This window comes from Dendropsophus ebraccatus, chromosome 10, assembly GCF_027789765.1.
Source record: "Dendropsophus ebraccatus isolate aDenEbr1 chromosome 10, aDenEbr1.pat, whole genome shotgun sequence".
NCBI classification, from domain to species: Eukaryota; Metazoa; Chordata; class Amphibia; order Anura; family Hylidae; genus Dendropsophus; species Dendropsophus ebraccatus.
The window spans coordinates 80,932,752-80,959,926 of NC_091463.1; the positions used below are offsets into that span (position 1 = coordinate 80,932,752).

Genomic DNA, 27,175 nt, shown 5'->3' on the forward strand with positions numbered 1-27,175 from the left:
TATTTTTTAAGACGTAGAACTCATTTTATTAAAAATATGAAGTACCTCTTTAATTAAAAATAAAATAAAAAAACATAATTGGAAATGGAAATGTTTCTTAGCAAGTAACTTAACACTGGGCACATATTAGTACATCAGAAGTGAACACAGTAGCTGAAAATATCCATTATATTTGTACTGTCTGTTAAAGTGCAGTGGCTACTTTTGGAAAACATGATCTACCGCCATATTGACTATATCCATAGAATTAACTTGAAAATTAAAGAAGTTGTGCCATGAAACAGATGGGTACTGCTTACATATATGTAAAGGAGTATAAAAGTGCTGTTTTTAATAAAGTAAATTGTGTCTCTCCCCCATGGATGTAATCACTTCTTGGTTTTCTCTCTGAGCTGTGCCCCTTCTGTTGCTATGCAACAGTGCACACACTTTCCCACAATACCCCTTGCTTGCAGGCTCAGTGGAGACCAACTGCCAGCAGTTCCTTGTGATTGCAGCTGGATTGAGCAGGCCATGCCGTAACCATGTCGCAACAAGTTATGATAATAATGCAGGCACATTGGGGATTGGTAAATCTATATCTCTCATACAGTACAGTTTCAGAATTCTTGAGAATATGTTAAATTTCACACAATGCATCAGTTTAGACCTAGTTTTCTTAAATACAAAACCCCTTTAATTATCACTTAAATATATCCAGTATGGCTATTCACTTACTGGTAGATTTGATGGAACTATAGCAAAATGGCAGCAGATGGCAGTATTTCTGAAAAAGAAACCTAATATATCAACTTTGACTGTAACTCTAACTTATGATCTACTGATAGGCGGCCATTTTGATTACTGGTGGAAATTCTCTTTAAATTGACTCCGCCTCTAACAAACCATTATTGACCTTTATCAAAAAAATATCTTTTACTTTTTTATGATATTTACATAGGCAGATAAATGTCAGGGTGCAAAATGGCTGCCGTATAGTGTCCATACGTATAACACCTGGACCCCTCTGGTTCTATAGAATAGAACATAGACGACCATATAGAGAGAATTCTATGGACATGAAATGTTTGGACACTACTAAAGAAACTTCATTAGACTGACATATTCTCATTTGATAAGTACAGAGATAACTTGCTCTGTTTTAACATCTCTCTGGATCCAGCGCCAACCTTTAGAGCGTCCTGCTTGATGATAGCTGGGGCAGTGGTGGGGACCGTAGTGGGTGCAGGAAGGACCCCTAAGAAGTATACACTGAAAAGTGTCCAGTCTCCAAGGCCCATATTCATCACCTCTTTTATAGCATTATTATCACTATAAACAAGGGCTCTGCCATTCAGGTTGTGTTCCTCAATAATCTTCTGATATTTTCTGAGGTTTTCTTCCTCAAATCCAAGTTTGTTCATCTGAAAAGAAGAAAAAGATATAGGTTCAGGCAGTAAGCTTGACTAGTAGCGTTTATGAGAATATATCATAAATCATGTGAACCATTGATTTCAGACACAGCTTATTATGTAGTATAGAGAAGAGGTGCTGTAAAGAGCAATAATCTAGTTTATTGGTTCATCATCTTCTTTATTAATGATGGAGAAGTATACAAAGATTATATACTGCATACTGTTTATTCACACTGCAGAAAACAGATACAAAAAGTTCCTGAATGTACAGTATAAAAAAAAAACAGGAAGTGGACAACACCGTACATTGTATAGATTTGCCGGACTTCTCAATAAATCTGATGGTGAGGGATTTAGTTAAGATTGGCCAATCTTGATAAGTCTCCCCCAATGTGAATAAAGCCAATTCTGTTTCCAAATTCTAGTGTTCCTTGAAACCTGGTCAAGAGTTCTCCAAATAACTGCAACACCAAGCCGTCACCTTTACAGTAGAGATTCCAGTGTGCCGTCAGCTTACTTAATAATATAGGTGTTTTTTAGGTTGAGTTGGGAGCATACGTTCCCGTAAAACCATCTTTACGGGTTCTAATGGACGTATATAATTTTATTAATTACCTGCTGCCTCCTTGGTTGAACTTTATGGACGTGTCTTTTTTCAACTGTACTAACTATGTAACTACGTAACGATGTAGCCATAGTAGTTGCTGATAGAAAGAGGACTTACATATAAAAGTAACAATCAGAAGGTATGTTCTAGATTGGCAAAATACATTTATTTAAAATGCTAGTATTACCACATCTCTTATATCTTTTTTTGCACTCTGACGATCCCAGTGCAAATGTTGGACCTCCACCACCTTCAGAGATATGTATTTAAATTTATCTTTGGTCATCACAAACCTGTATAGCATGTGCCATCATGCACTACCACAAATAGATTGGTGGGCTTTCAGTACCTAATCTCCTATTATCATGACCTCCATATACAATAGCCACCTTAATGTGGTGCAAACAACCTCTTACTACCCTCTCTGCCCTTGTTACGTTAAATGCTTAGCTTTATGAAGACCCTATGAACCCTAGGTTCCCCCAAGCGTTAATATCCCAGATTTTTCATACTGATGGGAGAATCACTAAAACAATCTACAGGACTTTCTAGTCAGCAAAAACATTCCATTAGTGACTAATTTCAAGGATCACCTGAAGCCCCCTAGAGTAAGTTATTCATAGTATCCCAGGTTTACTGGTACCCACAAACTTTAATTCAAACTAAGGGACCTTTAGAAACTTTTTTGAATGCTTTGCCATTTACTCTCCCCTAAAGGTCCATTTCGTTGGCTGTACCCTTTGCTAATGGCAGTATAAGGTGTATGGGGCTCTCCTAAACGATCACAGACAGATGATGTTGGTGGTGATAGGGGTTGGGGCGTGATGGAAAGTCATCGCCCAACCTCTTTGTTCTGGGAGAGAAACAAAAAAAATCAGAGAAAAGTTCACACTTACTTCTTTGCACACCTCCTGCACAGTCATGTTCAGCAACGACAGCATGGTGAGCCGGTTGCTCTTCTTCGCTTCCCACATGTTATTACTGCCTCTGAGAAGTTCCATTTGCCTTTTAACCGAGGCATCTAAATTAACAGTAAATGGCAGGAAAAAATTGGCATCTTCCACAGTAAAGTTGTTAAATAATAGTTTGTGGAAGATCTCTGGATCTCCATCCAACTCCAGTAGATGCTGAAGGTTTTTCTTTATGGCATCCAGCTCCTCCAAAGACTTCTCAAAAACATCCCAAAGAGAAGTTCTCGAGTAGGAAGTACATTCAATGTGGGTGCCTTGTTCATTGAGGCATCTTCTCTGTTGCTCATCCTCAATGCACTGCAGTATCCAGGTGAGGCGGCATGGCCATTGGGTGGCAAGGAGCACCCATTCTGTAACCTTGCGAGGTTGTATGCGGTTTCTTGGCACTTCTCTGATCATCAGCCTGATGGTTATGGTAATAGTATTTACTACTCTTCTGATATGGACAACATTGTCAGTGATATAGTCTCTCATGCTCTCTTCAAAAAGATATTCGAAGGCTTCATTGATTAGGGCCTTCGTTTTTGGTCCTTTTTCTAGGAAACCCCTGTTGTATTCCAGAAAGTCATTTGAGATTGTTACTTCCAAAGGTATATCATTGCCATTCAGGTTAGGGGTAAGCCGTTGGCGTAAAAGCTGTTCTTTCTCATTTGGAATCTCAATATCTAAGGTGTTTTCTTCTTCCATATCTCTAGTTAGCTCACCTTTGCCTTCAATAATATTTCTTAGTAAGGACACTTTAGTTTCACAGTCCATTTTTGGGATGCAAAAAGGCAATGTTATTATGCGGTTTAAGAACTGATAGCCATTGTTGGCCATACCCTTTAGGAGCAAAGAACTTTCAACACAGTCTACAATGATTTGTGGATCCACTGCCAAAATGGAAATAAATGGGGCATTCGGATCAGAGAGGAGGATGTTCATGGCATTTAGTACTCCTACCACTTTGTCGGGCATGCATTTGTCCAAGTTAGTGATCTCAAGGACAACTCTAATTTTTTGCCTATGGAAGACTTCCATGAGTTGAAGGTAACGGGTGATGATTTTCACCTCCCTTTTCACATCACTCATGAAACCCAACTGGGCGCTCATATTTGTTCGATTCATTTTTTGTTCGACTTTACCTTTCTGAGTAACTATAGCATTTCTGACCACTACAATAGCTACTCGGATGGCTCCTGCTGCAGATATGCCAACTACAGTTGCCCCAACGCCCTCAGCGGCAGCCAACATATCTCCTGTGGGATCACCGAATGGAAAGCCAAATATCAGGATCAAAGCACCAACAGTGATTCCGATGGTGATCACTAGCAGAGTAGCCACCCAGAGTGGGATACATAGGAATTTTTTACTGACCCATTCATGTTTGAGAGGGGCATCTATAATTTTAGTTTTTCTGCCCACTGCTCTATAGACACTAATAGGCACCAGTCCAAAGACGTTTTCGATACCATCACAGAGTGTGGTAACCAGCCCTGCCCAGAGTTGGTCACTGCCAGTAAATTCCCATGCACTAAAGCGGATGAAGCAATAACGTATATTTGTTCTTCGTTTGTGGTTTTCTGTGATCACTGGATGATGAAATATCATAAAAAAGATGAGTTTGATGAGATCTTTTCCTTGGGCCTGTCTTGTCTGCTTGCCAGTCCTCTCAGCTTCATCTTGGTCCTTCTTCCTTCCTTCGAGGCAGAGATATGCTGCAACCATAGCATTAAGTTAAAACCTATAGTTCATTTGATTTTTTTTTTTTTTTTGTGAAATGTAGTATTAAACATAAGTGACATAACTAGAAATGAGAAAGCAGCTTTGTTTTGTTTTTTTACGATGAAAAACTGATCAGCATTGGAATCCCGCAAGCTGGTGTCTCTGTGAAGAGAGTGAATACAGCCCGAGAACTGCATGGAAAATGTCTGGAAAACATGGATACATCCATAGCTGTAACCAGTCATTTTCCAGGCAACCCCAAGCTGTATCTACCCTCTTTACTGACCCTCCAGCCTGCAGGATTCAAACGCCGATTTTTGCTTTGCACAAAGCAAAATGAAGCTGCTTCACTCATCTTTAGACATAACCAGTTGTACCTGCTTAAAGGGGTATTTTAATCTGAAGAAGTTATCCCCTGTCCAAAAGATACGGAATAACAAGCTGATTATGGGAGTCCAATTACCGAGACCCCCATCGATACCAAGAACAGGAGCAAAAATTGTCCCCACAAGGAATGGTGTGCACTACACATGCACTGTCAGTTTTCTTTTCATTCTCTATGGAGCTGCTGAACATTGCCAAGTAGTGTTGAGTGACCCCGTCAAAATGTTCAAGTTCGTCAACGTTATCCAAACCCAAACACTCGAAACTTGGGATGCCACCCTAGGGCTGCCATGAAAACATGGATACAGCCTGTGGCCGGGTTCACACTATGTAGACACTGGCCATTCTTTGTGCACCCGCATTCCAATTCAAGAGTGTGGCCGGAGCCGCACTTTCCATTGTGTGACCTGCCAGGCTTGTGCGGCCGCTATTCAATGAATAGCAGCTGCACAAAACTGACATGTCGGTTTTCGCTGCTGCCGCTAGGGATCACGGCCAGAGCGTATACTATGTGTATACGCTCCAGCCAGGATCCCATTGAGTGCCGTCGTTGCAAATCGTTGTTGTGTGAACATAGCCTGTGGCTGTATTCATGTTTTCCGGGACTCTCTAGGGCACCACCCAACTTCTGCAGCTGCAGGCAATCATATGCCGATCGTTTGGGTTCGAATAAAGTTGCGGAACCTGAACATTTTAACAGGTTCACCCAACACTATTGCCAAGCACTGAACTCAGCAATAAAGGCTGCCCTGCCCCATAAGGAAAATTGTACTGACATGCACAGTGCACTCCATTTATTCTGAGCACAATATTGTCCCATTCCTCAGGGTTTTGGGGTCCTTGTATGTACGAACCTGCTGATGGTTTCCCTCTAAATGTATAATGTATTAATATATAAAATATGACAATCAGTTCCTTAAGGGTTCAAACCCACTTGCCGGATCTGCAGCGAGTCTCCTTGCTGCTTTTTTGCAGCGAGACTCGCTGCAGATCCCGGCCCTATACTTTCATTAGCAGAGAAACTCGCAGCAGGGATGTACATATGCAAAACAAGAGTCCGTGGAGCCTCAGTTACGAGTCTCAAAACACGGGATAGCCAGATATCTCTAGCCTGTTGCCAACGGGGTGCCTCCATGATGGGGAGAGCACCACACCACCCTGATAAATAACCCCTTAAGTCCCACTCGGTTGCGAGTATTGGAACATAGACAGGGAAACAACAGGGTGGCCCCTTTTGTCAATGTCTAACTCAAGGTGCGAGCATTGCGATCATGACAAGGGCTTGCAAAGGCAGGCTTCCACCCACAGACAGCCGTTTCGGGGTTTTTGCCCCTCGTCAGTGTGGGGTAGGATTCTGGCTAGTTGGGGCAATGAAAAATCAACCAACAAAACACAGTAATCACTGAACTCAGGGAGAACAGCGAAAAAAATTCCAATGAAGTACTCAATCAAGAGTCTCCACTGATGCCCCCAAAAATTTAAATATGCAAAACAAGAGTCCGTGGAGCCTCAGTTACGAGTCTCAAAACACGGGATAGCCAGATATCTCTAGCCTGTTGCCAACGGGGTGCCTCCATGATGGGGAGAGCACCACACCACCCTGATAAATAACCCCTTAAGTCCCACTCGGTTGCGAGTATTGGAACATAGACAGGGAAACAACAGGGTGGCCCCTTTTGTCAATGTCTAACTCAAGGTGCGAGCATTGCGATCATGACAAGGGCTTGCAAAGGCAGGCTTCCACCCACAGACAGCCGTTTCGGGGTTTTTGCCCCTCGTCAGTGTGGGGTAGGATTCTGGCTAGTTGGGGCAATGAAAAATCAACCAACAAAACACAGTAATCACTGAACTCAGGGAGAACAGCGAAAAAAATTCCAATGAAGTACTCAATCAAGAGTCTCCACTGATGCCCCCAAAAATTTAAATATGCAAAACAAGAGTCCGTGGAGCCTCAGTTACGAGTCTCAAAACACGGGATAGCCAGATATCTCTAGCCTGTTGCCAACGGGGTGCCTCCATGATGGGGAGAGCACCACACCACCCTGATAAATAACCCCTTAAGTCCCACTCGGTTGCGAGTATTGGAACATAGACAGGGAAACAACAGGGTGGCCCCTTTTGTCAATGTCTAACTCAAGGTGCGAGCATTGCGATCATGACAAGGGCTTGCAAAGGCAGGCTTCCACCCACAGACAGCCGTTTCGGGGTTTTTGCCCCTCGTCAGTGTGGGGTAGGATTCTGGCTAGTTGGGGCAATGAAAAATCAACCAACAAAACACAGTAATCACTGAACTCAGGGAGAACAGCGAAAAAAATTCCAATGAAGTACTCAATCAAGAGTCTCCACTGATGCCCCCAAAAATTTAAATATGCAAAACAAGAGTCCGTGGAGCCTCAGTTACGAGTCTCAAAACACGGGATAGCCAGATATCTCTAGCCTGTTGCCAACGGGGTGCCTCCATGATGGGGAGAGCACCACACCACCCTGATAAATAACCCCTTAAGTCCCACTCGGTTGCGAGTATTGGAACATAGACAGGGAAACAACAGGGTGGCCCCTTTTGTCAATGTCTAACTCAAGGTGCGAGCATTGCGATCATGACAAGGGCTTGCAAAGGCAGGCTTCCACCCACAGACAGCCGTTTCGGGGTTTTTGCCCCTCGTCAGTGTGGGGTAGGATTCTGGCTAGTTGGGGCAATGAAAAATCAACCAACAAAACACAGTAATCACTGAACTCAGGGAGAACAGCGAAAAAAATTCCAATGAAGTACTCAATCAAGAGTCTCCACTGATGCCCCCAAAAATTTAAATATGCAAAACAAGAGTTCGTGGAGCCTCAGTTACGAGTCTCAAAACACGGGATAGCCAGATATCTCTAGCCTGTTGCCAACGGGGTGCCTCCATGATGGGGAGAGCACCACACCACCCTGATAAATAACCCCTTAAGTCCCACTCGGTTGCGAGTATTGGAACATAGACAGGGAAACAACAGGGTGGCCCCTTTTGTCAATGTCTAACTCAAGGTGCGAGCATTGCGATCATGACAAGGGCTTGCAAAGGCAGGCTTCCACCCACAGACAGCCGTTTCGGGGTTTTTGCCCCTCGTCAGTGTGGGGTAGGATTCTGGCTAGTTGGGGCAATGAAAAATCAACCAACAAAACACAGTAATCACTGAACTCAGGGAGAACAGCGAAAAAAATTCCAATGAAGTACTCAATCAAGAGTCTCCACTGATGCCCCCAAAAATTTAAATATGCAAAACAAGAGTCCGTGGAGCCTCAGTTACGAGTCTCAAAACACGGGATAGCCAGATATCTCTAGCCTGTTGCCAACGGGGTGCCTCCATGATGGGGAGAGCACCACACCACCCTGATAAATAACCCCTTAAGTCCCACTCGGTTGCGAGTATTGGAACATAGACAGGGAAACAACAGGGTGGCCCCTTTTGTCAATGTCTAACTCAAGGTGCGAGCATTGCGATCATGACAAGGGCTTGCAAAGGCAGGCTTCCACCCACAGACAGCCGTTTCGGGGTTTTTGCCCCTCGTCAGTGTGGGGTAGGATTCTGGCTAGTTGGGGCAATGAAAAATCAACCAACAAAACACAGTAATCACTGAACTCAGGGAGAACAGCGAAAAAAATTCCAATGAAGTACTCAATCAAGAGTCTCCACTGATGCCCCCAAAAATTTAAATATGCAAAACAAGAGTCCGTGGAGCCTCAGTTACGAGTCTCAAAACACGGGATAGCCAGATATCTCTAGCCTGTTGCCAACGGGGTGCCTCCATGATGGGGAGAGCACCACACCACCCTGATAAATAACCCCTTAAGTCCCACTCGGTTGCGAGTATTGGAACATAGACAGGGAAACAACAGGGTGGCCCCTTTTGTCAATGTCTAACTCAAGGTGCGAGCATTGCGATCATGACAAGGGCTTGCAAAGGCAGGCTTCCACCCACAGACAGCCGTTTCGGGGTTTTTGCCCCTCGTCAGTGTGGGGTAGGATTCTGGCTAGTTGGGGCAATGAAAAATCAACCAACAAAACACAGTAATCACTGAACTCAGGGAGAACAGCGAAAAAAATTCCAATGAAGTACTCATGGAGGCACCCCGTTGGCAACAGGCTAGAGATATCTGGCTATCCCGTGTTTTGAGACTCGTAACTGAGGCTCCACGGACTCTTGTTTTGCATATTTAAATTTTTGGGGGCATCAGTGGAGACTCTTGATTGAGTACTTCATTGGAATTTTTTTCGCTGTTCTCCCTGAGTTCAGTGATTACTGTGTTTTGTTGGTTGATTTTTCATTGCCCCAACTAGCCAGAATCCTACCCCACACTGACGAGGGGCAAAAACCCCGAAACGGCTGTCTGTGGGTGGAAGCCTGCCTTTGCAAGCCCTTGTCATGATCGCAATGCTCGCACCTTGAGTTAGACATTGACAAAAGGGGCCACCCTGTTGTTTCCCTGTCTATGTTCCAATACTCGCAACCGAGTGGGACTTAAGGGGTTATTTATCAGGGTGGTGTGGTGCTCTCCCCATCATGGAGGCACCCCGTTGGCAACAGGCTAGAGATATCTGGCTATCCCGTGTTTTGAGACTCGTAACTGAGGCTCCACGGACTCTTGTTTTGCATATTTAAATTTTTGGGGGCATCAGTGGAGACTCTTGATTGAGTACTTCATTGGAATTTTTTTCGCTGTTCTCCCTGAGTTCAGTGATTACTGTGTTTTGTTGGTTGATTTTTCATTGCCCCAACTAGCCAGGATCCTACCCCACACTGACGAGGGGCAAAAACCCCGAAACGGCTGTCTGTGGGTGGAAGCCTGCCTTTGCAAGCCCTTGTCATGATCGCAATGCTCGCACCTTGAGTTAGACATTGACAAAAGGGGCCACCCTGTTGTTTCCCTGTCTATGTTCCAATACTCGCAACCGAGTGGGACTTAAGGGGTTATTTATCAGGGTGGTGTGGTGCTCTCCCCATCATGGAGGCACCCCGTTGGCAACAGGCTAGAGATATCTGGCTATCCCGTGTTTTGAGACTCGTAACTGAGGCTCCACGGACTCTTGTTTTGCATATTTAAATTTTTGGGGGCATCAGTGGAGACTCTTGATTGAGTACTTCATTGGAATTTTTTTCGCTGTTCTCCCTGAGTTCAGTGATTACTGTGTTTTGTTGGTTGATTTTTCATTGCCCCAACTAGCCAGAATCCTACCCCACACTGACGAGGGGCAAAAACCCCGAAACGGCTGTCTGTGGGTGGAAGCCTTCCTTTGCAAGCCCTTGTCATGATCGCAATGCTCGCACCTTGAGTTAGACATTGACAAAAGGGGCCACCCTGTTGTTTCCCTGTCTATGTTCCAATACTCGCAACCGAGTGGGACTTAAGGGGTTATTTATCAGGGTGGTGTGGTGCTCTCCCCATCATGGAGGCACCCCGTTGGCAACAGGCTAGAGATATCTGGCTATCCCGTGTTTTGAGACTCGTAACTGAGGCTCCACGGACTCTTGTTTTGCATATTTAAATTTTTGGGGGCATCAGTGGAGACTCTTGATTGAGTACTTCATTGGAATTTTTTTCGCTGTTCTCCCTGAGTTCAGTGATTACTGTGTTTTGTTGGTTGATTTTTCATTGCCCCAACTAGCCAGAATCCTACCCCACACTGACGAGGGGCAAAAACCCCGAAACGGCTGTCTGTGGGTGGAAGCCTGCCTTTGCAAGCCCTTGTCATGATCGCAATGCTCGCACCTTGAGTTAGACATTGACAAAAGGGGCCACCCTGTTGTTTCCCTGTCTATGTTCCAATACTCGCAACCGAGTGGGACTTAAGGGGTTATTTATCAGGGTGGTGTGGTGCTCTCCCCATCATGGAGGCACCCCGTTGGCAACAGGCTAGAGATATCTGGCTATCCCGTGTTTTGAGACTCGTAACTGAGGCTCCACGGACTCTTGTTTTGCATATTTAAATTTTTGGGGGCATCAGTGGAGACTCTTGATTGAGTACTTCATTGGAATTTTTTTCGCTGTTCTCCCTGAGTTCAGTGATTACTGTGTTTTGTTGGTTGATTTTTCATTGCCCCAACTAGCCAGAATCCTACCCCACACTGACGAGGGGCAAAAACCCCGAAACGGCTGTCTGTGGGTGGAAGCCTGCCTTTGCAAGCCCTTGTCATGATCGCAATGCTCGCACCTTGAGTTAGACATTGACAAAAGGGGCCACCCTGTTGTTTCCCTGTCTATGTTCCAATACTCGCAACCGAGTGGGACTTAAGGGGTTATTTATCAGGGTGGTGTGGTGCTCTCCCCATCATGGAGGCACCCCGTTGGCAACAGGCTAGAGATATCTGGCTATCCCGTGTTTTGAGACTCGTAACTGAGGCTCCACGGACTCTTGTTTTGCATATTTAAATTTTTGGGGGCATCAGTGGAGACTCTTGATTGAGTACTTCATTGGAATTTTTTTCGCTGTTCTCCCTGAGTTCAGTGATTACTGTGTTTTGTTGGTTGATTTTTCATTGCCCCAACTAGCCAGAATCCTACCCCACACTGACGAGGGGCAAAAACCCCGAAACGGCTGTCTGTGGGTGGAAGCCTGCCTTTGCAAGCCCTTGTCATGATCGCAATGCTCGCACCTTGAGTTAGACATTGACAAAAGGGGCCACCCTGTTGTTTCCCTGTCTATGTTCCAATACTCGCAACCGAGTGGGACTTAAGGGGTTATTTATCAGGGTGGTGTGGTGCTCTCCCCATCATGGAGGCACCCCGTTGGCAACAGGCTAGAGATATCTGGCTATCCCGTGTTTTGAGACTCGTAACTGAGGCTCCACGGACTCTTGTTTTGCATATTTAAATTTTTGGGGGCATCAGTGGAGACTCTTGATTGAGTACTTCATTGGAATTTTTTTCGCTGTTCTCCCTGAGTTCAGTGATTACTGTGTTTTGTTGGTTGATTTTTCATTGCCCCAACTAGCCAGAATCCTACCCCACACTGACGAGGGGCAAAAACCCCGAAACGGCTGTCTGTGGGTGGAAGCCTGCCTTTGCAAGCCCTTGTCATGATCGCAATGCTCGCACCTTGAGTTAGACATTGACAAAAGGGGCCACCCTGTTGTTTCCCTGTCTATGTTCCAATACTCGCAACCGAGTGGGACTTAAGGGGTTATTTATCAGGGTGGTGTGGTGCTCTCCCCATCATGGAGGCACCCCGTTGGCAACAGGCTAGAGATATCTGGCTATCCCGTGTTTTGAGACTCGTAACTGAGGCTCCACGGACTCTTGTTTTGCATATTTAAATTTTTGGGGGCATCAGTGGAGACTCTTGATTGAGTACTTCATTGGAATTTTTTTCGCTGTTCTCCCTGAGTTCAGTGATTACTGTGTTTTGTTCAGGGATGTACATCCCTGCTGCGATTTTGTCTGCAGCCCTCCCCATTAACCCCCTAGCCGCCGGACATTATACATTACCGGGTCCCCGTTCCTGCTTGCTTCGGGGCTCCCGGTGTCTTCACGGCCCGCCCGGCCAATCAGTGCGCTGCGGCAGGGCAGCGCACTGATTGGCCGGGCAGAACGTGCTGGGAGCCGCCAAAGCAAGCAGGAGCGGGGACCTGGTAATGTATATCCTGCCCGCCCCCCCTGCAGCCCCGATCGCCCCCGGCCGCATGATCGCCCCCCGCACCCCCCGGCCGCACGATCGCCCCCCTTCACCCCCCGGCCGCATGATCGCCCCCCGCACCCTCCGGCCGCATGATCATTTCCTTACTGCTGACTGGGTTATTTCCTAGTTACTCCACCTTGTTGAAGAATCCCACCAACATCATACAGTAGATAAAGCCGAATACTCACTTTCAACCTTGTTAAGAAGGTAATCTTTGCGTCGTCCCCATGGAGCATAAAACCCGACAGTCACGGGAGATACGACATAATACAAAGCCTTCGCCAGAGAGTAGCAGTAGATGTCATCTTTTGTCTCAAAACCTTAAGGGAAGCAGCAAAAAAAAGGGAATATAACTGGGGTGAATAGGTATGTCAAAGCCCATTATCCACACTAGGCAATACTGATCCATAACTGTTTACATTGTATTTGTAATATAAATGTGATACTCATATTCTGAATTATGCACAATGCACCTAGAAGAGCGCATACATGTGAGCGTGGCGAATACCATGAAGTTAGTATTAGTAAAGGTATAGTTAACCTCCCGAATGGTTGAAGATGATTGGCTGATGGAAAAATGAAATTCTCGGCGAGAAGAGCCGTTAGTCGTCGCGGGCAAGCAGTCAAGAGACAAGTCCCTCCCTCCCCTTTCAGTCATGGCATTTATTTAGAGGATGTGTCGCTATTGGCGGACATTGCTGGGTGCCCTGGTGTGTCCCCCCCCCCCCAAGAAGGCAGTATTATTGGGGCGAGGGCGGACTTGTAGTTATTGATTGTGTGGTGACTGCAGGTATTTAATAAAAAAACAAGTTAATATTTATTATTATTATTATTGAGTGAAGAAGTTTTTACAGTTGATAAATCCTTAAATAAAAGCCGTGGCCATTCTCCACTGGTAAATAAAGATGGTTGTCGTGTCATTATTGCTTTATTTACTAAAGATTTAAGAGTTTCAGGGTTATATCGACTGCGATCACATGTATGGTTTACAACACTCAGACTCTGTCCGAATAAAACTTTTGACATGTCTCTGTCTCCATGAACCATATGACACATAAGACAGAACCTGTTCCTTTCAGATCAAAGTGAGTGAGGCTTCTGGGCATGCTTAATGACCTTTATAGAGTTAATTCTATAAGGAGGCGGGTATACACAGCTATAGCGTGTAACTCTGTTATCTATATACTGGTGTCACCTGTCACTGTACTCCTGTCTGTTTCCTTTATCCTACATACCTGGCTGTCTCACCTCGCAATGATCTGAATGTTAGGGGGCTGGTAATTGGGCAGGACCACCACAAGCTGGCATTATATGCAGATGATCTATTACTGTATATATTTATCTATCTATCTATCTATCTATCTATCTATCTATCTATCTATCTATCTATCTATCTATCTATATATATATATATATATATACTGGTGTCACCTGTCACTGTGCTGTTGTCTGTGTTATCTATATACTATTATTCCCTGTCATTGTACTCTTGTCTGTGTTATCTATATACTGGTGTCACCTGTCACTGTACTCCTGTGTTATCTATATACTGGTGTCACCAGTCACTGTGCTCCTGTCTGTGTTATCTATATACTGGTGACACCTATCACTGTGCTCCTGTCTGTGTTATCTATATATTGGTGTCACCTGTCACTGTACTCCTGTCTGTGTTATCTATACACTGGTGTTCCCTGTCACTGTGCTTCTGTCTGTGTTATCTACAACTATTATCCCCTGTCATTGTACTCTTGTCTGTGTTATCTATATACTGGTGTCACCTGTCACTGTACTCCTGTCTATGTTATCTATATACTGGTGTCACCTGTCACTGTACTCCTGTCTATGTTATCTATACACTGGTGTCACGTGTCACTGTGCTCTTGTCTGTGTTGATAAGGAGGAGACTGCTGGTAATGATCTGTACAGAACAGGAAGTCTCAGCTTAGTTTTAGGCCCAGTGGCCAGAATTGAAACTACAAGATTTCAGAATTATTCTATAATACAACTAGTAAAATGGTAAATTAAAATAAAATCTCAAAAATTCCTAAAAAATTTGTGTAGCATACAAACGTGATTAAAATAACAGGATGTTTCTGAAGACACATTCCCTTCAAGGTTTTTCCATTTTGGACAAGCCATTTGTTAGAAGGGCCCCCAATAACACCCGTCTTGCTGTTGGGACCTCCAGAAATCGTCTATAATCTGCTGGATGACTAGGTGTGTGCACTTTTGTACCAGCCGTGCCTGTTTACAGTGTCTATAATGATGAAAGGAAGTGGAGATAAGGTGAGGGGTAATATACAGCAGATAAGATAACATGGCTCTAATGGCTGGAGAATATTAACAGGTACAAGACCATGCTGAAATGAGTAAAGTTGGGAAGTGTTGGTGCATGGGGTGGGGGTGTAGAAGAAAAATCCCAATTCTTAGGGGGTGTACTATTGAAGAAAAAGAGTATTAAAGGAAGCGAGCCTCTCCTTACCGGGACACACCATGTCATCACTTTACGATGAGCGACTTCTCCAGGGATCCTTATACCTGTGGAGAAAAGAGGAAGCACCTATGAACATGAACTCTTGGTTATATCGGGACCAAAGTACTTGGCGGCTGCACATGTTTTCCCCTTGGTGCTCCTCCCTTGTTTGTTTATGACTTATACAAACATATTGTTGCCTTATTTCTTTTTTTATTATCTCAGTTGGATGATGTTGCAGAATTTGTCAAATAACGTTATTTAGGAAATATAGTTGTTTTTAATACTATAACTGATAGCATAGGAATATGCTGGTGTTTAATCTGCCCCCAGAAAACCGTAATCTACCATTGTAACTTCAAACCCGCTGATAGTTCCCAGTAAACCCCTACCTCCTCTATCCAGCATCGTTCTTGGGTTATTTTAAAGTTCTGCTGTTTTTGTGAAATATGATCCAGTAAGGTTAGCTCCGGTGCTGCACTGGGGGTGTTCCCCGCCCCCAGTGCAAAGTTGGGACGCCCACAACCTTCTACAGTCAGGCCTACTGATGCTGATTCCAGGATGCAGGAAGACTGGCTTTCTTGAATATGCATAAGAAGCCGTGAGCATTGGAGGTGGCTGGCGGCCCAATGGTGCACTGGGGGCTGAGGAACACCCCCAGTGCTAATTTTACCGGATTAAATTTCTTAATAACAACGGGATTTAGGCGGATCAAAAGAGCAGCGCTGGATAGAGGGGGTAAGTGGCTACATGCTGCTTTTCCTTTTAACTCCATTATTACAGGATGCCAAGTCATAGCTTAAAAATAAAGAAACACATTGAAAAGCAAAATGTTCCATGGCCTTTAACATGTGTATCAGGTAGAACACGTGTATTCTGCATCTAAAACACATGTATTAAACCCATAAAACGTGTTCCAATGCAATGGGAAATATATGTCATCGTAAAATTTTACATGCTGAATGATTATTATTTTATTTTTATTATTTTTTTCATTCATTTTTCTAATTCTCCCTTTTACGATGGTTTAGATTTCAATCTTAACACTGGGGCTAAATCTGAACCAAAACTTGATGATAGGAAAGTGATCTGTCCAGCATTACAGTAAAAGGTGAGGCCAGTAGATGGAGAAGACAATGGGTGATGTTCACAGCTCAGCTTCCCCTTCCCTGTGGATTCACATTCGCAAAGGTAACGGTGTATGGCCAGAAACCTTTACCATGCATGTCAAATGAATAACTACTGTCTATTGTTGCCTATGTCCACGTGGCTAGCTGTAAAGCGTTGGTCTAAATGCTGTTAAAAACAGCTCAGAAAAGATGGCTGCCCCACGTAATAATGTACAAAAATAAATAAATATATAAATTACAATCAGAGATTAATTAGTAAGAAGACAAATTAGTAAGAACATTATCTGGCTTTAATCATTGAAAAAAGGTGATTTATTGCTTTAATACACAGCTGGGATCCTGCTGCCAATGGCTGGACTGGAGACAACTCCAATCAGCAGTGTTCCAGGTGCTTGTGGTGGTCTCACAAAGGACCCCAGTCTGCCATGATTTTATACATACTAGGTTATGCCAGAGACATGGGCTAAAGGTTTGCCAGTCAGCTTTACACTAATGGTGCGTTTACACAGACAGATTTATCTGACAGATCTTTGAAGCCAAAACCAGGAGCAGACTATAAACAGGGAACAGGTCATAAAGGAAAGACTGGGATCTATCCTCTTTTTAAATCCATTCCTGGCTTTGGCTTCCAAAATCTTTCTGTGTAAACGCACCATTATGCTAAGTTTACACGAAGCGATTATTGGCCCGATCGTACGATTAACGATTTCGAAGTAACGATTTTTTTTTAAATAACGATCAGCGTTTAGATGGAACGATATATCGTACAGAAAATTCGTTTTGCGATCGGTTAAGCCTATCTCACACATAGGTAAAATCAGTGAACGACTGTTTACACGGAACGATCGGCGAATTTTTTGAGAACGACGAACGACGATTTATGAACATGTTAAAAGATCAAAATGAAAGATTTTTCGATCGTTCGCTGCGTTTACACGTGCGATTATCGTTCAAATTCGCCCGATAATCGCTCCGTGTAAACTTAGCATTAGACAGAAATGGTTTGGTAATACTGAGTATCAAACAATCACATTCCAATAAGTTTGGTTTTATTTTGTCCACACCTGAATATGTGATATCACCTTCATTGTAACAACCCAGAAAATGAAGTTACATCACTGAAATCTTATCATAAACACCATATAAAAAAAAACTCCAAAAATCCTTGCTAAACAGCTTTATTTCCTATCTTCCGCCTACCAGAATCAACCAATGTTTAGTAAATGATATGTATACCAAAATGACACCAATATAAATACTACAACTCCAACTACAGAGTCATTATACAACTACGTCAATGTAAAAATAAAATATATATTTTACAATTCAGAAAAAAAAAATATTTTTGCTTGATTTCACCCGATTCTATAATTAATTGTATAAAATATGCAAATGAGCTTGTTAGGAGCACTGGGGGCTATTTTGCCCCCCCACCCCACCCCACCCCACCCCCAAAGCTTCGATCGGCCCACTTGCTGCTGGCTCAGATACACCTACTAATTCATGTTCCAGCGTGCTGCTTATGCGTATACATAAATATGCGTGAGCAATGGAGGTGGCGGACGGGCCGAACAGTTCCCTGGGGGAACGAGAAACTTTTTTTATACAATTTCATTTCTTGAAAATGACTTACAAGGATCAGAAGATCCTTGTTTTATGTACTTGTTTCGTTAGGAGGAAAATATTACCGGTTTATGATCAAAGTCAGTCTGTTTCTATGTATTTATGAAATGAGAAAATATCTTAAATAAAGAATGTTTAAAAAAAAAAAAAAAAGAAGAGCCGTGCCAATAAGAGGAGGTAAGTGGCTACCGGGGGACTATCAGCAGGTTCATATGCACGAGGGGGAGACACACCTATACTACACTGTCAGCACCTTGGGTCCTAGCCGGGTACTGACAGATTCCCTTTAAGATTTCCAAAAAGAAGTAAATTACAAATCTATATAAGTTTATGAAACCAGTTGATTTGAAAGAAAATCTATTTTGCTGGAGAACCCCTGTAATGTTCAAGAACATTTTTATCTTCTAGTTACCCCTCATTACATATACAATTTATCTAATAAATAACACGATGCAGACAGACTCTTTCAGGTGAGGAATATCAATGAATGCAGTTTTTATTGATCATTTATAAAAACGTTTGGGGCTATTCTAGGAGCAAATCGACATAAATAAAAATATTTTAAAAAACACAAAATTAAAGGGAACCATTCACCCCGTGGCCCCCGTTATAAACAGACAAACAGTTACATAAAGGTCAATATACTTACCATATCGCTCCCGGTCCCGTCCCGGATCTCGTTGTTGACACGGAGAAATCGCCGAATCTTCTTCTCCCGCCCATTATGGTAATGAGCTGAGATGAGTCCAACGTCCATAGGAAACGACGGACGAGTCCAACTTATTCATGAGGTCCTCTTCTCGTCGCCGCCCATCCACGCCTCCTGGAACTTGATTGACGTCTTCAGTCTTCAGTCTCCTCACGAATTCCCGCGCAGGCGCCGTTGCGAAGGTCTCGTCATCTCTTCTGCGCCTGCACGGTAAACAGGATACATGCTCGTGACGTTCCTGTGTACCGCGCATGCGCGAAGTCCAACACGTCGCTTCAGCTCTGACAATCGGCGCCTGCGCAGTAAACATTGAAGCTGTGGAGCGGCTTCAATTGTGAACTGCGCATGCGCCGAAAACGACCGTCACGGCGCCTGCGCGGGATCCGGCGAGAAGAGAGAAGACGAAGAGGAAGAAGACCCGGCGTCAATCAAGTGTCGGAGGCGGGGAGAAGGCTGGACTTCAGGCCGGCGGCGCTCATTACCATAATGGGCGCGAGAAGAAGATTCGGCGATTTCTCCGTGTCAACAACGAGATCCGGGACGGGACCGGGAGTGATATGGTAAGTATATTGACCTTTATGTAACTGTTTGTCTGTTTCTAACGGGGGCCACGGGGTGAATGGTTCCCTTTAAGGAAGTATGTAATATAAGGCTATGTTCACACATTGTAGGACACCAGACGATCCATGACCCGGCCAGTGTCATGGAATGGCCGGTGTCAGATAAGATCATCCTGGCCGATACTGCAGTACTGGCCAGATGATCTTTAGCACCGCTGAGTTCTGATGCGGGTGCATCAGTGTGCGCACGCATAAGAACTCCCAACTGCACACAATGGACCGTGCGGCTGGAGCTGCGCGCTTCATTGTGTGCACTGTCAGTTTTTTGTCGTGCTGCTAGAGGTCCCGGACGGAGTGTATACTATGTGTATACTATCGGCAACAACGGCTGTACTTTTACGAAAGTATACGTTGTGTGAACATAGCCCAAGTATGTAAACAGCTGCTAAGATCTATCCACACTCATTGTACCTACAACTAGCTGTCAAAGTAGAGAAAAAGAACTGTAGACATTTTTTAGGGAACGGCTACGTAAGTCAATACCTATTTATCAGAACATTTCCATTAGACTACATGACCCCAATGTGAGTACACAAACATATAATAGCGCAGAAAAACCTGGAGTCAGGATTCAAGCACATGTACTGTATACAGAGCTACAAACTATGGGCAACTCGTGATACAATTTACCGTACAGAGGTGAAGCTATAACATAGACCAACGCAGTATGTCAGCGATAAGAAATCGTTCAATAATAATAGTAATATAATACATTTATTACCTGATCTATGGCATCAGAATGCAGAACACCAGGGACCTGCTCCACAGCAACTACTCATTTAGTGACAGTCCCACTGCCTGGACCGGTTACCTGGTGTCTAGTGACGGGATTAGCATACAATGGGGGCGTTTGATGTTGGTGCTGTTAAGTTTTAGCTTTGAAAAAGAAAAGGAAACTAGTAGTAGTGGTGTCATTTACAATACTTATTTAAGTCTAGGGGGCGTTTGGAGACACTCTGAGGAACAAATGGAATGTCGCTCCTCTTATGTATACTGTGCAGCTAGACATAGCCATATGCTACTGGGTCAGTGGGGGCTTAAAACGTATAAACATGGACATGTTACTAGTATCAGACATTATTATTGGGTAATACAGGATGAAAAAAAATGTTGTCTGTTATAAGGGGGAGTTCATACAGTGAATTCTGACCAAAAATTTATAGCAATTTATAGTATAATACATGCGAGTTTTTAAATCCAGATTAACATGTAGTTCAAGTATAGGTGTGTGTGTGTGGGGGGGGGGTGCTACATATCATTTTTCATAAATGATCATAAAAACGACTACTCCATGTATTATGGTGAACAATTTCAGGTCATTCGTAAAAGCGCTCATTTGTGATCACTGTCTATTACACAGCATGAGCGTAGATCACATCCCATTTTATAATGATTTTTGAGCTAGGTCATTGACCTTATCAGCCGACTAAAGAGCATAGCTTGTTTATCAGCTGATCGCTGGCCCTATTAGACAGTGCGATATCAACCCATTCAGCCAACAATCACAGCATTTATTAGGGTCCCAAGGCTCCATTGTCTGTAGCAGCGTGAGCCCCAAAGGTCAACAGAATGATAGTATCTTTTAATTGCATCATCATCAATTATGTTATGACTGTACACAGGACACATCATCAACAAAGGGAGGATTACACTGAAAATCTAGGGTAAGCGAGCGCCGACCTGTCAGCTCAGCTCTCGCTGCACCTTGCTATTACACTCACAGACAGCGAGCAGGGAGCCGCCGGAACAATCCTTAGATCATTTGATAGGCCCATTGAAGTCAGCGCTGAGTCTGCTGCTGCATCGCTGCTCAAACTGGGATCTTTCAACATGTCCTATTAGAGTAGCTTCACACGTACCGGAGATACTGAATGAAAATTCGGGAATGAAAATTCAGCTGCAGGCATGTAACCCCATTGAGGATCACAGTACCAGGATTCCCTGCGTATTTTGCTGCAAACTCACAGAGTAAAATCCACTGCGGATGCGGTACGTGTGAAGCTATCCTTACACTAAACAATCGACCAAGTATGAACAATAATTGTTTAGTGTAATAGGCCCTTAGGGTCCATTTACACAGAAAGATTATCTGACAGATTATCTGCCAAATATTTTAAGACAAAGCCAGAAACAGAGATCAGGTCATAAAGGAAAGCCTGAGATTTCTCCTCTTTTCAAATCTTTGGCAGATAATCTGTCAGATAATTTTTCTGTGTACCCTTAAATTCTAATAGATTATTTGTCAATCATCCATAGTGATAAATGATTGACTTCAAAGTCAGCTCCTAATTGGGTTGTAGCGTAAGGGTCCATTTACACAGAAAGATTATCTGCCAAAGATTTGAAGCCAAAGCCAGGAATGGATTTGAAAAGAGGAGAAATCTCAGGCTTTCCTTTATGACCTGATCTCTGTTTAGAGTCTGTTTCTGGCTTTGTCTTGAAAGCTTTGGCAGATAAACTGTCAGATAATCTGTCTGTGTAAATCGACCCTTAGGGTCCTATTACACGGAGCGATTTTTAACGATTAACGACTAACGATAAACGATCACAAACGAGATTGTCTATCGTTAACCTAAAATCGTTCACCATATTATACAGAACGATGGTCGTTAGTTATGATCGTTACTATGATCGTTTATTCCTTCTGATTCCAGCAAAACAATGAACAATGTGCAATTACACTGAACGATTAGTGAACAAATGCGGAATTACAGTGAATGATTAACGATGATTTTAGGTTCAGATCTAAATCAATGATCAACGACACATATACGATTTTTCGATCGTTGCCTGCAATTACACAGAACGATTATCGTTTAAATTTGAACAATATGACGATTTTTCGCAGGATAATCGTCCCGTGTAATAGGGCCCCTAGAGCTCACAATGTCTGAGCCTAATGGTGGAATCTCATGTGTTATGGGCCAATCCTACCATAAAGTATAGATTTAATAAAATATATATATATATATATATATATATATTATCGCAATCATACAATTTTTAGTTTATTGTCTGGTAGGTTGAAATCTTTCCATATTAACTTTTTTATTTTTGCAATGTGAGTATTTTTTAGATGGCGTCTGCCGTCGAGGCTATCAGTCTGGCTCATAACCACACATCTATGTGTCCCGTTGTTTTGTGTTTTGCATTTTGCTGTTATCTTACATCTAGGCTGAGGCGTATTACCATAGAATGACGATTTGTTTTCCATAGAACAGAGTTCTTATTGTGTATAGAGGTCACAAACTGATCAGACAAGTGGGCTGGGATCTGCTTTGAATTGATTAGTTCATAGTCATGGCCATGTGACTTGTCGGCAACTTGATCTTAATGTGACTTCAATAAAGGATCACATGGATGAGATGCTGGACGTGTCCTTTAGCTTGGGGTTTGTACACAGAGCAGAGGCAGCAGACACAATCCACTTTTCCTAAACACCCTGGTTGGAATATCTGCATTGTAATCCAGAGGCGTCTATAGGCCCTTTTGCAGAGGATGACAATTGGGCAAATTAACGTTATTAGGAATACTCATTCCTGATATGCTGTCTGTGTGTGAATTGGCACTACCATGCGCACATTGCCCTGTGTAAACCGATAGTTGCTTCTCGGTGGGGCGTGGCCTATCATGGGTGTGGTTTGCGGCGTGTGGCTTGTCACCTGCATTTTGGGGAGTGTTTTTTCCAAAATTTTCCAGTTACAATTTTCCAGTCAGAACAACACAAAAGGAGCATTACACACCCGAGGGTCCAGTCCCCAGTATATTTAATACCCCAGTGTCAGATCCCCAGAATATTACACCCCACTAAGAACAGGCTGTGGCCCAGAGATAGCACTCTACTGACTGACTATACTGGGAGTTTGTGCCCATACGATGCATCTGCACCCCATATCATCATATTACTACCCTTTTCATCCTCCTGCTCCTCCATCATTCTACTACCCCCTTCATCCTCCTGCACCTCCACCATCATACTTCTACCCTTTCATCATCCTCCTGCCCCTCCATCATCATACTACTACCCCTTTTAATATCATACTACTACCCCTTCATCTTCCTACACCTCCACATCATACTACCCCCTTCATTATTCTCCTGCCCTCTATCATCATACTACCCCCTTTATCCTCCTGATCCTCCATTATACTACCCCTTCATCCTACTGCACCCCCACCAACATACTACTACCCCCTTCAACCTCCTGCCCCTCCATCATCATACTGCTACCCCTTCATCCTCCTGCCCCTCCATCATCATACTTCTACCCCTTTTATCATGCTCCTGCCCTTTCATCATCATACAAGTACTTCCTTCAGCATCCTCTTGTCCCTTCATCATCATACCACTACTACCTTTATCTGTATTTTAAACAAAAAAGCTATACTGCCCATAGAGAATGAATGGGGAGTCCGATGCTCCCTCATTCTCTATGGGCATCGGACTCTCCTGTCAGTGCGCGCATCGGGCTTCGGGCGCTGATATCTCCGTGATCGTAAAGGGCGCTGATATCTCCGTAAAGGGGGCTCTTTATCTGGCTCCCGTCATCCCATCTAAAAGGTTCTTATGATAAGCATGAACCTATAGGTTACCTCATTTATACATTATTAGGCTATGTTCACACAACTTATCTTTTGCATAAATCACAGCCGCTGTTGCAATTTGCATTTCTGTTTGAGTATAGGGAGAGATGTTTCAGTCAAGGTGGGCAGGAGAGGAGAAGCTGCTAGGGACCACCCAGGTTCAGGCAGCATGAAAAGATGACAGGATCCCTTTAAAGTCATATACTATACTTTTTCCATTAGATTTTTTTTTTTAGCACATCTTACTGATTTAAGAAGAACCACTACAGTCTCATGTGCATGGGGGAGTCCTGATTATTTCTTACACTTATGGCTATGTTCACACTACGTATATGTCCGGCCGCATATTTTCGCGGCCGGACATATACGTGTTAAATACGAACTTACGCCCGTAGTCTACTTACGCTTCCCGAGCGCCGTACGTAGCGATCTGACAGCGGTCTTTTACTTGGAAATCTTCGGCTAGCCCCGGACACCCCACAGAACCTTTTGGATCGGCAAAACAAAGTGCAAAAATGAAGAAATCACCACTACGTACGGGACCGCATGTTACGCTACGGGCGTAAGTTACAGCATTTTCGTCCTCAAACAATGGTCTGGTTAATTTTTTACGGCGCCGCATACGATCCTGGCGTAAGTTCTTACGTAGTGTGAACTGTGCAGCCGTAGATCGTATACTTTCCATTGTACGCAAACTACGTAAGTCTCTGCCGCTTATTCACAGAACGTGCTACACCCGGAAACTTACGTAGTGTGAACATAGCCTATACATGCATTTTTAAGCAGGAAAAAGCTATAGGGGTCAATGGTAAAACAATGACACTAGCTGACACACCTCGACCATGCTGTAACAAAACGCTACACGTGAAGAAAGATGCATCAGCAGGGCATTACTTGTAAAGACCTTTTTATTTTTATTTTTGACTTTCAGCTAACACGTGGTATTTTTTTCCAGAAAGTTCTATGTGTGGCGCCAATCTTACATTGCATTTAGATAATCTACCTATCATTACATGTTGTCTAATCAAAAAATCTTTCCAAACCATTTGTCTTACCTCCCAAATTTTTGGACGGCCAAACTTGTGCTTCAGTCTAAGAAGACATTACTGCAGATTGATGCATTTAGCTACAATGATATCTGCAGCAGATCCTGTATGCGTGGAAGCATCCTTAGGTCCCGTTCACACACCAGGAACCCTCTCTGTAATTGCGGACCCGCGGACAGGATTACGAATGTGTTTCAGTAACTGCCCACATTTGTACGGACCCACTGTCATATAGGTGACACGGACGCACAATGGCTACATTGTTTTTTTGCGGCACAAATATTTTGCCAGATTCTCCGGATCATTCAGTTGAATCTAATTCTAACCTTTCCCTCCTTCTACTTGTTCCCTTGGGGCCACGGGATCTTCGGAGTCTAACACCCCTTAGTACCAGTATATATTACAGCACACATACAGCCTGCGTATATATGATTTTCTGTACAGAGAACGGTTCACTCACCAGATGGATAGTCTTCATATAGTCTTCATATAGTCTTTCAGAGTACGAGAAGCTGACTCCACGCCTGTTTGGAATAGTATTACGGTATAATAGATATGGCTTAGACTTTAGCGCTGTAAGTCAACATGGGCCTGGCTTGGACTTTAAACTTCCAAGTTTCATGATAAGTGGGCAACAGTGTGAGTAACACTACCATATACATTCCAGCGTGTAATCGGAAAGCGGCTTCTTCCACTAGGGATTTTGACCCCAGATCCGTGATATTTCAGAAGCAAAAGCAGCAATAAAAATCTGCCACATATAACTGACATTCTGTATGTTGAACATCTACAGCACGCACGTTTCCATGTGGAAGTTTGCCGCCACATGTGGGTGACATTTATAAAATGCCACCCATGCCCTAAAACTACCAACCAGCTCCAAAGGAAAGATGCCCAATATTCTCATCCTTCTCTAGACTACAGATCCCTCTGAGCAGCCTATTAATATGGACCCAAATGAACCCAGAGCTGACATCTCAGACCTACAACTTATAGCACTCAAAGTATCAAAGTATAACCTTGAGGTATGCCCTTAAAAATATTCTCAATGAAAAACTGCTTTGAAGTGAATATATATATATATATATATATATATATATATATCTTATTTAGTCTATTTTTTTCTTGATTAAATCCAGATACTGGAATCATTTTTTTCTATTCTTTCCTTTTTAGTATAATTATTTTGGAGGCGGTCATGTTGTCTGAGTTGTTTTCAAGTCATGTGCTTTGCTGCAAACCCTAAGGACATAGACACAATGAACATCTCCCCATCCTATTCTTTGTATGGGACATGTTTGTAAGCATGCTCTGTGACCTGTGCAGAAGAGGTGAGCTCCTATTGTCTTATCTATATAATGCTGTCATATTTTGTATCTAATGCTGTCCAAATCACTTTACATGAGGACTTTATCACCGACAAAACAGCAAATATCAGTATAGTTTTAGGCCTAGTGTTCATAATGAATACTGCAAGATTTCATAAAAATAGAAAATGTGGAAAAAAAAATCACCAACATTGTTTAAAAAATATGTTTAACATAAAAAACTTTATTTACACAATAGTCCATCTGATGATATATTCCCTTTAAAGGGGTACTCCGGTGAAATATTTCTAAATCAACTTGTGTCAGAAAGTATATAGATTAGTAATTTACTTTTGTTAAAAAATCTCAAGTCTTCCCGTACTTTTCAGCTGCTGTGTGTCCTGCAGGAAGTGGTGTATTCATTCCAGTCTGACACAGTGCTCTCTGCTGCCACCTCTGTCCATGTCAGGAACTGTCCATAGCAGCAGCAAATCCCCATAGAAAATCTCTCCTGCTCTTCAGACTGGAAAGAATACACCACTTCCTGCAGGACATACAGCAGCTGATAAGTACTAGAAGACTTGGGATTTTGTAAATAAAAGTAAATTACAAATCTATATAACTTTTTCACACAAAAAAAACTTTGAAAGAAAAATTTTCAGAGTACCCCTTTAAGTGTGCAGATGTAACCCATTGCTTATGGTGCTGTAACACAATCCAAACATGTAAAAAAAAACTTAGCAATAACATACATGTTAACTTTTGTACCCATCATCCTTTTCAGCAGCCACAGCCCGCACAGCTCTAGGAGTCGGGTAGTGACATTACCATGTTATCCAGGAAGTGACATCACCATTTTATCCAGGAAGTGACATCACCATGTTATCCAGGAAGTGACATCACCATTTTATCCAGGAAGTGACATCACCATGTTATCCAGGAAGTGAAGCCTTGATGCAGTAGTAAGTGCA

The 27,175-nt window shown here is 43.2% G+C and overlaps 1 protein-coding gene and 1 long non-coding RNA gene across 6 annotated transcripts in view; one reads left to right on the forward strand and one right to left on the reverse strand.

Annotated features, from left to right (window-relative positions):
* On the reverse strand, window positions 1–25,490 carry LOC138766188 (NTPase KAP family P-loop domain-containing protein 1-like). 5 transcript variants are annotated; one of them, XM_069943577.1, is made up of 7 exons: window positions 25,358–25,490; window positions 19,990–20,144; window positions 15,196–15,251; window positions 14,780–14,970; window positions 12,902–13,033; window positions 2,898–4,669; window positions 1–1,403 (listed from the first exon to the last, which is right to left on the reverse strand). In XM_069943577.1, the coding sequence occupies exons 4-7, from the start codon at window positions 14,850–14,852 to the stop codon at window positions 1,092–1,094; spliced, it is 2,289 nt and encodes a 762-aa protein (XP_069799678.1). In that variant the 5' UTR covers window positions 14,853–14,970; window positions 15,196–15,251; window positions 19,990–20,144; window positions 25,358–25,490; the 3' UTR covers window positions 1–1,091. The 5 variants fall into 5 exon arrangements, with proteins under 5 accessions (XP_069799678.1, XP_069799677.1, XP_069799680.1 ...); XM_069943576.1 differs by lacking the exon at window positions 19,990–20,144 and adding an exon at window positions 24,256–24,337; XM_069943579.1 differs by lacking the exons at window positions 14,780–14,970; window positions 19,990–20,144 and adding an exon at window positions 24,256–24,337 and having other exon boundaries at window positions 25,358–25,485.
* Window positions 25,476–27,175, forward strand: part of LOC138766189 (uncharacterized) — a 10,859-nt gene continuing 9,159 nt past the window's right edge. Inside the window, exons 1-3 of the long non-coding RNA XR_011358700.1 lie at window positions 25,476–25,922; window positions 26,074–26,228; window positions 26,989–27,166. This is a non-coding gene — a long non-coding RNA (uncharacterized lncRNA). The remainder of the gene's footprint in view (window positions 25,923–26,073; window positions 26,229–26,988; window positions 27,167–27,175) is intronic.